Genomic DNA, 13109 nt, shown 5'->3' on the forward strand with positions numbered 1-13109 from the left:
CACTTTAACTGGGACAGCAACCTAATTGTTGGTGTCACTTAGACACATTGATAAAATAAATACAATTAATGGACAAGTGACATTATATAGTTAGGTTTTTTAAAAAAGAAAAGCATAATGGTTTGTCTACTACACAGTTAACAATAAAAATATTTCTTTACAGACTTCAATTAAAGTAAGTTTAGTCAACTAAGGTATTAACAAGCAAGAAGTATGGAAACAAGTCAAATTTGTTTCTGCTTTTCGTCTTAAATTATTCTGAGTGCATGGACCTATGTGGTCTTCTCTTTTTCTCAGTGATGGCTCTCTGGATTTCTTGAAGCTGTTAGCAGCTTAAGGGACTACTGCAATGGTACTCGCAATCTCTTATATACCGTGTAAAAAGTAAGCACTAAATGATCAATCCTAGTTATACTAAAATTAATAAATCTGCAAATAGAACAGCTCAAAGACAAGGACTACTAACATGAGCTTGTAAAATATTGTGAATAATTGACAGCTTATCATTGGTTAAACTTACTGGAGGTTTATAAAAATGAAGTGAAGTAAAATAGCACTTTACTGACAGTCACCTACCAATGGTTAACTTACCATCAGTTTTTTTTATTTTTTTTACTAATTTGATTGCAATCCATACAAAGCAATCAAGTTTTTACAAAAAGAAAAATTGAGATAAGAACAGATCGATCCCCACCCCAGAGAGAGAGCAAGCCAAACGGCGTTAAATTTAAGGCTTGTAAACATACCTAATAAATTCTCTGTGCTTTATGAACTTATTTTAAAATATTACTGATTAGATCAGTTACCATCAGTTTTGATTTAAAACAAATTTACTGGAAATTAAAAGAGAGAGAAACTGAAATATTCAGTGTGTATACATAACCACAAAATTAATTTTCAAATTTCACTTTAATAAACTACTCCTCAAAAATCATCAGTTTAGTTTTCTACGTGAAAAGAATGGCTGAACATCATATTCTGGAAATGTTCATGTATTACAACAAATAATGCACAAGAGCAGTTTTCCCTTCAACAATATAAAATAGAAAAAAGTAATAGAAACAATTAAAAAAAATGACTAATTAGTATTTCTGAATAAAATGGAACAAGATCTAGTGCAGCACTTCAATACACAGGTTTATGTACAAAAATAAAACTGAATATATACCAACGAAGATAGGAAACCTAGCTTTCCATAGACAATCACTAACTAAACTGTAGCTCTTCTTTACAGAAAAGAGCACAACCAGTGTCCAACATGAACCAATGCCTCTCCCAGTTTCTCTCTTTCTGGTTACTTACCAAGTACAAAACTCTATAGGAATGTCCAGTCAGTTTGGCAACTTGTGTTAATGAAGGATATTTCCACACCAAAATTTGATTCTGTGAATAACCATGTGTGCTGACCTAAACAAAGAAAAAAAAGACATGTATCACAAAATAAATCAACAATAATGCTTCAAGAACGAGAAATATGTAACTGAATAATAGAGATGTTTCATAACATGCACAATGTATCCAATCGTAACTGGAAAGTTGTCAGAGGTCAGGAACAGGATTGCTTCATACAAAAGATAAAATAAGCATTCATCTATTTTAAACAGGAAAAAAGAAACACAAGTTAACTTATGAAAATGAGAAAAATGTTAACTTACCAGTTCATTGGCATGTTTGGACCACGCCAGGTTGCAGACTTGAGAGCCGGTGTCAATACACTGCAGAGGTTGGCCAGTCAGCGTGTTCCAGAAGCGAATACACCGGTCAGCAGTACCTCCTCCAGATGCAAGGAGACCATGCTGATGGGGTGACCAGGCAATAGCCTTCACAGCTGCCAAGTGCTCAGTATACTGCTGCACTGGGACAACACTTGAGTGGTTCCAAACCAGCAACTGTGAAATGACAAGAAAAGACAAGTGTCTGAGAAATACAAAAATAACTGCAATAAAAAAATTGTTGCTGTTTTAATATGCCAACACTTGTAATGAGCAGAATTAGAAATTCATTCATAGGCCGGGTTTACACTTTTTGTGATGCATGCACATGGCATTAACTGCTGCTATGCAAGTAGTGCTCAGTTTATACTTGTGAGCGTACTTATGTAAATCTGAAGGATTCCACCAGGTGGCAGTGCTTCACTGTGTTGTGAATTGACCGAAACATTCATTAAATTCCCAGGACACCTTGCTATAATATCTCTAAAAAGGATGGATGTTTAATGGTTACATCCATCAGTCCAAGGATGTGCTCTTTCCAGCAAGCACTGAGCACAAGGCAGAAACAACCCCTGGATGGGGCATCAGCTTATTGCAAGAGGAATACAAGCACACACATACACTAGCATCATTTCAGCATCAGCAAATCCCCAAACCTCCATGTTCTTGGAAGGAAACCGGAGCATACGGTGGAAAGCCACCAGGAAAACATGCAAGGTGGGGGAACACCGCTCCGCCACTGTGCCGTCCCCCACATGTGTAATTATTAATATTATTTAAATGAAGTTAACGATTTCTGTAAAATGTAACATACATGCTTTAACACATTTCATCATGAAAGTTCTATAAAGTATAAATCCAATGATTTTAAATGTGCAGAGATCTAGAATATCATAAATGTAATGACTTCTATGTGGCAATCGCTGCCTGCCACTGCTGTCAGCACAAGAGGAAGCCCCAGAAGCACGCAGCAAATAACAACTGGATCAGTTTTAAGAGGACGTTTATTTTGTCATTAAAGTATGTCGTAAACTATGAAATTAAAGTCAAAATTTCCACTTTATTTTCAAAATTTTTTTTTCCTTCACTGTGTCCCTAATTTCTTTTCCTTTTCTTGCTCGAACACGCTTCCGTACATTCTGGTGCTGTTGCAAAGGAGAAAAAAAAAAAAAAAGATGGTATTATGTGAGACTTTTAAAATGTATTGGGTCATTATGATGGGCAATATGCAATGCTTGTATTGCCCATGCAAGAAGTACCATAAATCCCCAACGATAACCCGCCCCATTCTGTAAGCCGCAGAAAATGCTCATTTATATTTTAAAACTCTAAGATAAGCCACCCCATGTTATTAGCCGTTGCGTTACTGAATTTACCAATCTGAAGTAAAAGCATCTAATTTGGCAAGCCCCTGTAGGCATCTGCAACTATATAGTGACATTATAGTTGAGCGTGAACAATTGATAACATTTTGCACTTACAGCAATACAATATGCCGCAACGCAAGTCCTATGCTGCAGAATTTAAGCTCCAGGTCATTGCTTTCGCAAAAGAAAACAGCAATCATGCAGCTGGACGCCACTTTGAAGTAGATTAAAAACATGTGAGAAACTGGCGGAAAGATGAGGAAGCTTTGCACGCGCTTCCACCATGGAGGCATGCAAGGCGTACAAGAGAAGCAAAATGGGCAAACTTGGAGAAGCGACTTCAAGATTGAATTCTCGCGCAGCATGAGAACAATCGGATAGTTTTAGCAATAGCCATAAAATTGAAGGCATGAGGAATGGCGACTGAAATGGCAATTCAAGACTTCAAAGGGGGTCATAATTGGGTTTCTCGCTTCATGAAACAAAATGGTCTATCTATCCGAGCCAGAACGACTGTGGGACAGAGACTGCCAGAGGACTGGGAGAAGAAACTTGACATTTTTAGAGAGTTTGTTAGCAAGGAAATCGAGACACTGAAACTAACACCGGATGACATCATCAACACGCACTGTCGATAAGGTTGGTAAAAAGAACACATCTGTAACTACCACAGGTCACGAGCGGACAAGTTTTACAGCTGTTCTAGCTTGCACCCCAAGTGGCAAAAAGCTGAAGCCATTTGTGATTTTTAAGAGGGTGACAATGCCACAAGAAAAACTACCCAAGGGTATTGAGGTCTCCGTGAACAAGAAGGGCTGGATGAATGAAGATGTTATGGTGGAATGGGTGAACAAATGCTACCTACAGAAGGCGGCCTGGAGCTGGATTTCTTTTTAACAAGAAGTCGTCCTTGCTAATTTTCGACTCTGTCTGCTCATCTGATGGATAGTGTTCAGAAGGCAGTGAACAAGGTTGGTGGTCACGTCGTTAATACCTGGTGGACTTGATATTTATGTCAATCATGCATTTAAGTCCCTTGTGAGGATCAAGTGGAAAAAAATGGATAACAGATGGTGAGCATACATTCACTCTGTCTGGCCAGCAGCAATGTGCGATGTACACAGTCAAGCATGTGAAAGGGTTATTTCGGCGTGGAACAACGTGAAACCAGAAAGCATACAGAATGGTTTTCCTCCAACAACAAGCCTACCAGGACCACAAGCAATGTCTGCAATATCTGAGAACGATACTGGTGACGAAATGCTGGTCACAATCGAGTTGTTCGGCAGCGGTGACGACGATTACGGATTTGATTTTTAAGGACTTGAAGAAAGGTAAGCCTAATTTCAGTGTTGCTAATTGTATTCTGAAGAATTTACGTGTAGAAAGATGATTGACATTGCTGTACTGCAGTACCCCACCCTCCAGTCATTCAAACAAAAATTAAAAACTTGTCTTTTCCCAGCCAACAATAAACTTTTGTTCCTTTAATTTCTGTTATTTTTTTCTTTTTTCCTAGCTTGTATTATATACTAGGATGTAATGTAGCAAAGCCCTGAAAAAGTTACATTTTTACATTGCAGCAACGAACCTGAAAGAGACGAATGTGAAGAAGAGGCCAGATGCAGCAACGCCAAGTGATCATTGAACCAATGATGGTGTCATTATTAATTGACATTTTTTTTTTGTCTACTAGACAATTCATATTGTTTTCAAACTGTGGACTTAGTTATTTTAACTGTATCTATGAACATCGTCACTATCTGATTTTTTGAAGTAAACAGTAAATTTAAATTCAATGAATCATTTGAGTATGTTGTCTTTTTGCACACTGAATTATATTTTTATCAAATTTTTTAGATAGGCCACCCCATTTAAGCAAGCCGCACCCAATACGCATTTTGTAAAAATTAATTTATAAGCCGTGGCCTTTTGTTGGGGAAATACAGTAGATGAAGAACAGCACCACAAATACATTTCTATATCAGCATTTAAGTTTGAGAATTTGCTTCACTATGTCAAACCATTCAGCAAACCAAGTACATTGATCCTCTAGGTTCTGCAAAGCAGGTTGCTGTCACATGTTGATAGCAAACAAAGACTCCGACATTATGTTCCAACTTCCCAGATTTTTTGCTGGTACTGCTACTCGTGCATGCATCGTATTAATTTCAAAGGACATGCTCAGAGAACATGTTAAATGAATGCTGGGAATGTATGGTAGCCATGATGTGTGCACATATGTGTTCTGAGTGTGAAGTATAAACCGTCTGTTAGACGTTTACTGTTAAAAGAAATGACAAAAAGACTATTGTGTAAGTAGTGTAACCATAATACTTAATAACTAATCTCAAAAAACAAACACATGCATACAGATTGAGTAAATCAGTGAAATACAGCGAAGCGTTAACACACCTTATTATCATTGCCTCCTGAGGCCAGCAGTTGGTGATCAGTACTCCATTTTAGGCCACACACCTCCTGGCGATGGCCCTGTAGCCGCCGTTCTGACTGCATAGGTGGTGTTCGGATATCCCTCTGCAAAATCATACGGTCACGGCTACCAGAAGAAAGTTGGTCTGCGTTCCACGCCAATGCACCTGATGGAAAGATGGCAACAATTTTAAGAGAAGGAACAGACAAACATATCAAATTTTGCTATACTACCATCGCAAAAGAAATTGTAACATTACATACCAACTCTAGCAGTATGTCCCTCTAAAGCCGAAAGTTTCTTGCCAGCAGCGGCATCCCAAATTTGTACAAAGCCCTTATGAGTTCCAACAGCAACCAAGTTCCCCTAAGTCAGAAATTAACAATGTAAGTAACATTTCCTGTACACTTCAATAAACTAAGCACATTAAAAACACCTAAGCTTCAGTGGTTAGAATTAATTTTAAATAACCCATTTTTCATTTTAAATCATTCATATTTTTTTCTAACATGTTTCTTTAGCCAAAAGAATATTAATCCCAAAACATTTGAATTGGCATACACCACCCTAAGTTGGAGTGCTCAAAAGAAATAAAATGATTTACTTTATTTGGTAGATGAATGAAAAAGAGTAGATGAGTTAAACATTTAAAATATTCAAATGTGGGCTTCATTTGAAATGTTTAAAGTCTTAATATTCTCTGTTGTCAGAGACATTTATCACTTTTCATCCTGCATAGATGTTCAGAGGGTTAGATCCCTTTTGAAGGATCAAAAAAACGTATTTGTGATCAACAACCCTGAAATATCATAAAATGACATTCCACACACACCCATGTTACCAATCCCCATTTTTTTCCCACACCAAAGTTTTATGAAAAAAGTAACTAACCCCAAAATGGGGGTAGGGGGTGAACCCCTAGGTTCGGTTGACGTGGCATGCATCTCGTAATTTTTGCTGACGACGCATCACAAAATATAGTCAAACAAAAGCGTAAATATGTTTTTGCCGAAGCCTAGAGTGCCAAAAATAGGTGGGAAGCCTAAATAGCTTGACATGTTGCATTACTAACCATCGAGAGGAGTCAAACGGTATTTGTATGTTGAGAGTTTCTTATACAGGCAAGTCAGAGGGTACCAGAAGAAGGGAGGGGGCGAGATTATAAATAATTCAAAATTTTTGAACACAACTTTTTTTTTTTTTATTGTTACAGACTGAGAGATTAACTTTATTCTTAAAAATAAACCCAAGTCAGTGAAGATTACCTGACCTCTAGTTTGCAGTATTAAATTACAAAAAAAAAAAAAAAAAGTAAAAATTTTTTAGTCATTTTGTATTACAAGTAGACAATTATCACAAAAAGTGCCATATCACAAACAGCATCAACTCCAAAGCAGGGGACTTACCCTTTCTGACCAGCCTACAGATGTAACTGAATCTCCCTCAACAGACAGATCACACAGACGGGTCACCTGAACAGAAATTTGAAAGTGTGGTTAGAAAGAGTGATTTACAGTTAAATATTAAAGATTACATGAACTAAAATTGAAATAAAAAAAACAGCCCGCCAAAATCTGAGAATCTAATACCATTAGCACCAGAATAAGTGACATTTACTTCATGTATGACAAGTAATAAAATAAAAAAATAAAAGTAATGGTAAAGGTGAAAAAAGACAATCCTCCTTAGATCTCAATTAAGCACAAAGGTAACTTTCAATTAAAAAACACACACACACATTCTTGGAATATTGTGAATGAGAGGTACACATATCAAAGATGTTAAATAGTCATTCTCAGGTTATTGAAACAAAAAGGATCATTAAACTCCTGTAGCTGAAAGCATTACTTCTCACTGCAGTTTTAAGCTAAGCAATAATTTGCTTCCATGTGTAAGAGATGTCTTCAACACTTAAATCCTTAAGATGCACAACTAATTTAATCTAGAGCACCCCGATTACAGCTGCTGGTTAGCAGTTCCAATTGAAGTTCTATTTGTTAGTCAAGTGCACCTAAACTCAAATGTGGAAATAGTAAGTGACTTTGGATAAACAAATGTTAATAGTATTCATTATTAACTGCTAACTGAACTTTTATTTGTTTATCCTCTCCAAATCCTACTGTGGTACCTGGTGTCACTGCTACAAAGATAAGTTACTCCTCCTAGCCATGAAAAATGGCACTGGAGATATTAGATTGGATGGCTATTCAATGGTAAACCTTTAATTTCCAATATTTGTTAGACTGTCCTAGTGTGGCTAGCTGGCTGCAGTTCCCAGAACTATGACTTTGTTATTGACTGTGAACTTGATAGGGAGTTCTCTTCTCAGAGAATTTGGTTGACTGGAATTTGCGTTTTTCTAGTCCTCCGTTGTCAAATGGATATATTATGTTAATAATTACATTGTCATGATCAGTTTACATTGAATCCTCAATTGTTTTACTGTTATATTGCTGTGTTTTACACAAGGTTTTTCAAAGAAGTATCAGGCGTGCTAATTGATAATGTTCTGGACATAGTAAATTCGTCACTAGATACTGGGGTCTTCCCAGACTGTCTTAAGACTGCTGTAGTTAAACCCCTACTTAAGAAACAATCTTGACCCCTGAGCTCTTGAAAATTTTAGACCCATCTCTAACCTGCCTTTCTTAAGTAAAGTTCTGGAGAAGGCAGTCATTATGCAGTTAAATGACCACCTAAATAAACCTGCTATTCTTGATAAATTTCAGTCGGGTTTTAGAACAAATCACAGCACAGAAACTGCACTCGTTAAAGTAGTAAATGACTTGAGGGTAAATGCAGACAAAGGCCATTTATTTGTTCTCATCCTCTTAGATCTGAGTGCTGCATTTGACACCATTGATCACAACATTCTTAGAAATCGCCTTAGTCAATGGGTGGGCCTCTCTGGCACAGTCTTAAATTGGTTTGAATCCTACCTGACGGAGAAAATTTTTTGTTAGTTGTGGGAATTACAACTCGAAGACACATGATATCCGATATGGTGTTCCACAAGGCTCTATCCTGGGTCCGCTGTTATTCTCAATCTACATGCTTCCGTTAGGTCAGATTATCTCAGGGCACAACGTGAGCTACCACAGCTATGCTGATGACACACAGCTGTACTTATCAATAGCTCCTGATGACCCTGATTCTATTGATTCACTAACACAATGTCTGACTTGTATCTCAGAATGGATGAATAGTAATTTTCTCAAGTTAAATAAAGAGAAAACTGAAATCTTAGTGATCAGCAATAATGGATACAATGAGGCTATTAGAAATAAACTGGATACACTAGGATTAAAAGTAGACATGGCACGATACCACTTTTTTATGTCCGATAACGATACCGATATTGTGAATTTGGATATCTGCCGATACGTCACAAATCCAATACAGTCATTGAGTCTTTTTTTAAACAGAAAACAAAAATTAATGCTTTCAAAAAAATGTCCAGATACATTTTATATACCTCAACACAAATACCACCATCAAAGGCTACCACCCCGCGAAACACTTGTATTGCATAAATTACATTCGGCAGTCTTGGCTTTTTCTTCTATGAGTCGGAAGTAACTCCAAACTGCTGACATGTCGGCAAGTCTCACACGCAACAGAAACTCTTATCACGTGATGCATGTCCCAAATCACGTTATGCATGCGGTAATTATTTTCCGTAATTTTTAAAGGATCAAATTACATTTTTTATTGCTTCCCGATTTCCGATCCAGTAATTTAAGTCAGGATCGGACCGATACCGATACAGAATATCGGATCGGCGCATCTCTAATTAAAAGTCAAGACGGAGGTAAAAAGCTTAGGGGTGATTGTTGACTGTAATCTGAATTTTAAAATCACATATTAATCAGATCATTAGGACAGCATTTTTTCACTTAAGAAACATAAGTAAAGTTAGACTGCTTATATCACTGAAAGATGCTGAGAAATTAGTTCACGCTTTTGTTTTCAGTCGACTAGATTACTGTAACGCACTCCTCTCAGGACTACCCAAAAAAGATATAAATCGTTTGCAACTAGTGCAGAATGCAGCTGCTAGAATCCTAACTAGGAAAAGAAAATCTGAACACATTTCTCCAGTTTTAATGTCACTACACTGGTTACCTGTGTCATTCAGGATTGACTTTAAAATTCTGCTTATGGTTTATAAAGCCTTAAATAATCTCGCCCCATCTTATATATCGGAATGTCTGACACCTTATATTCCAAATCGTAATCTCAGATACTCAAATGAGTGTCTCCTTAGAATTCCAAGAACAAAACTTAAAAGAAGTGGTGAGGCGGCCTTCTGCTGCTATGCACCTAAAATCTGGAATAGCCTGACAATAGGAATTCACCAGGCTGATACAGTAGAGCACTTTAAAACACTGCTGAAAACATATTACTTTAACATGGCTTTTCTATAACTTCAATTTAATCTTAATTTAACTTAATCCTGATACTCTATATGTTAAATTTCCTCAAAATAACTATTCATGGTGGCTCTAAAATCCGTACTGACCCCTACTCTCTTTTCTGTTTCTTTTTCCGGTTTCTTTGTGGTGGTGGTGGCCACCACCTACTCAAAGCTTCATGATGCTCCAACAATGATGGACGGATTAAAAGGCAGAAGTCTACGTGACCATGATCATCATCAAGCCCTTCCGTGAGAATCCTAAATCCAAAGAGGACTGTTTCATTTATATTAGGTAGAATGTCCAGAGGGAACTGGGCGGTCTCATGGTCTGGAATCCCTACAGATTTTATTTTTTCTCCAGCCGTCTGGAGTTTTTTTTGTTTTTTCTGTCCCCCCTGGCCATTGAACATTACTCTTATTCGATGTTAATTAATGTTGATTTATTTTGTTTTATAATTGTGTCTTTCATTTTTCTATTCTTTAATATGTAAAGCACTTTGAGCTACTGCTTGTATGAAAATGTGCTATATAAATAAATGTTGTTGTTGTTGTTATTTTGAATGAATTACTCACTCTTGCAGTATTATATTTATAACAATACAAGACTGTTTTGTACTCTATCAAGAGCACTACACAGAAATATATGAATTGGAAAAACAAAATAAATTCTGCAAACAGAATTACAGAATAGCACATTTTTGCAATTTACAATATATTTGAACTAGCTGAAAAAAGGAAGGTCCCTTGATTTATTAGTTAATAGAGTTGGATGCACCGACTGGTCTGTCCATTCTTTTGCTCTCTGATTTTCTCTCATTTGTCAAATTTCTTTTTCCTGTGGTAAAGCTTTTCCAAATCATTGTCAAGTAATCACAAATCTTGTCTTTTTTTACAGTGTGATGCAAAAGTTTGGGCAACCTTGTTAATAGTCATTATTTTCCTGTATAAATCGTTGGTTGTTACAATAAAAAATGTCAGTTAAATATATCATATAGGAGACAAAGTGTGAAATAATTGTTCAAACAAAATCAGGCAGGTGCATAAATTTGGGCACCGTTGCCATTTTATTGATTCCAAAACTTTTAGAACTAATTATTGGAACTCCAATTGGCTTGGTAAGCTCAGTGACCCCTGACCTACATGCACAGGTGAATCCGAAAATTTAAGGGAGTCAATTGTAAGTTTCCCTCCTCCTTTAATTTTCTCTGAAGAGTAGCAACATGAGGGTCACAAAACAACTCTCAAATGACCTGAAGACAAAGATTGTTCACCATCATGGTTTAGGGGAAGGATACAGAAAGCTGTCCCAGAGATTTAAGCTGTCTGTTTCCACAGTTAGGAACATATTGAGGAAATGGAAGACCACAGGCTCAGTTCAAGTTAAGGCTCAAAGTGGCAGACCAAGAAAGATTTCAGATAGACAGAAGCGACGAATGGTGAGAACAGTCAGAGTCAACCCACAGACCAGCACCAAAGACCTACAACATCATCTTGCAGCAGATGGAGTCACTGTGCATCGTTCAACCATTCGGCGCACTTTACACAAGGAGATGCTGTATGCGAGAGTGATGAAGAGGAAGCACAAAGAGAGCTGCTTGAGGTCTGCTCAAGCACATTTGGACAAGCCAGCTTCATTTTGGAATAAGGTGCTGTGGACTGATGAAACTAAAATGGAGTTATTTGGGCATAACAAGGGGCATTATGCATGGAGGAAAAAGAACACAGCATTCCAAGAAAAACACCTGCTACCTACAGTCAAATATGGTGGTGGTTCCATCATGCTGTGGGGCTGTGTGACCAGTGCAGGGACTGGGAATCTTGTCAAAGTTGAGGGACGCATGGATTCCACTCAGTATCAGCAGATTCTGGAGACCAATGTCCAGGAATCAGTGACAAAGCTGAAGCTGCGCCGGGGCTGGATCTTTCAACAAGACAATGACCCGAAACACTGCTCAAAATCCACTAAGGCATTCATGCAGAGGAACAAGTAGGACGTTCTGGAATGGCCATCTCAGTCCCCAGACCTGAATAGAATTGAAAATCTGTGGTGTGAGTTAAAGAGAGCTGTCCATGCTCGGAAGCCATCAAACCTGAATGAACTAGAGATGTTTTGTAAAGAGGAATGGTCCAAAATACCTTCAACCACAATCCAGACTCTCATTGGAACCTATAGGAAGCGTTTAGAGGCTGGAATTTCTGCAAAAGGCGGATCTACTAAATATTGATTTCATTTCTTTTTTGTGGTGCCCAAATTTATGCACCTGCCTGATTTTGTTTGAACAATTATTGCACACTTTCTGTAAATCCAATAAACTTCATTTCACTTCTCAAATATCACTGTGTGTGTCTCCTATATGATATATTTAACTGACATTTTTTATTGTAACCACCAACGATTTATACAGGAAAGTAATGACTATTAACAAGGTTGCCCAAACTTTTGCATCCCATTGTATAAAAAGTAAATATGATAATGTGACATACCACAACCTGCTGCATTTATAATTTTAATATCACAATGCTATGTATACAGTTGTACAATTGGTCTGTGCTGTACTCTTCAGTATGAAGTGCTAAGAAAAGAATTAGGTTTTTTTTTCTCCTTCTCAAAAAATAAAGGTTAGCTACCTTTACAGAACTACTTTTGCAATCTGCTGCTGCTTCCTCCTCACTTTCTTAAAAACAGAGAATTCTCACCATGCAGCAAACAAACAATTTTAATTTCATTGTCTTACAAACTAACACTAATGTTAAACCTTCAGTGAATCCCAAAAATCTCTCCTCAATCCTATTTCATGCATTGTTAGAGAAAGAAAAAAAAATTCTGAATTCCTACCTGACTGGTACAGGCACTCCATAGATATACACAAGTGCCAAGGCCTACACTAAGAACATTGAGAGATGACCAGTCAACCAGATTAAGGTAGAAGTCATCTTGCAGTTCAGGAGCATCGAGAACTTTAAAGGGAATTTTGGAAATTTTCCGGGTTGGCTTCCTTGGTGATCTTAATAACTTCTGGCTATAGGGGAAAATGAAACATGCATTAAATTCACACAGTCGACTGCTTGCAATTTTATAAGTACATATTATAAGTAGAAACAGATCAAAGTAAAGCTTGAAGTAGTGTACAAATGAAGGAAAGAAAATTTCTCATAAATGTCAGAAGTCATCAGTACCC

At 37.2% G+C, this 13109-nt stretch overlaps 1 protein-coding gene across 1 annotated transcript in view; it reads right to left on the reverse strand.

Annotated features, from left to right (window-relative positions):
- Nucleotides 1-1191: 1191 nt before the first annotated feature.
- Nucleotides 1192-13109, reverse strand: part of fzr1a (fizzy/cell division cycle 20 related 1a) — a 33629-nt gene continuing 21711 nt past the window's right edge. Inside the window, exons 7-12 of the mRNA XM_039767114.1 lie at nt 12767-12950; nt 6920-6985; nt 5777-5879; nt 5495-5679; nt 1656-1889; nt 1192-1407 (exon numbers count right to left, since the gene is read on the reverse strand). Coding sequence (XP_039623048.1) covers nt 1207-1407; nt 1656-1889; nt 5495-5679; nt 5777-5879; nt 6920-6985; nt 12767-12950 — 973 coding nt within the window. The 3' untranslated portion in view covers nt 1192-1206. The remainder of the gene's footprint in view (nt 1408-1655; nt 1890-5494; nt 5680-5776; nt 5880-6919; nt 6986-12766; nt 12951-13109) is intronic.

Source organism: Polypterus senegalus, chromosome 10, assembly GCF_016835505.1.
Source record: "Polypterus senegalus isolate Bchr_013 chromosome 10, ASM1683550v1, whole genome shotgun sequence".
Lineage (NCBI taxonomy): Eukaryota > Metazoa > Chordata > Cladistia > Polypteriformes > Polypteridae > Polypterus > Polypterus senegalus.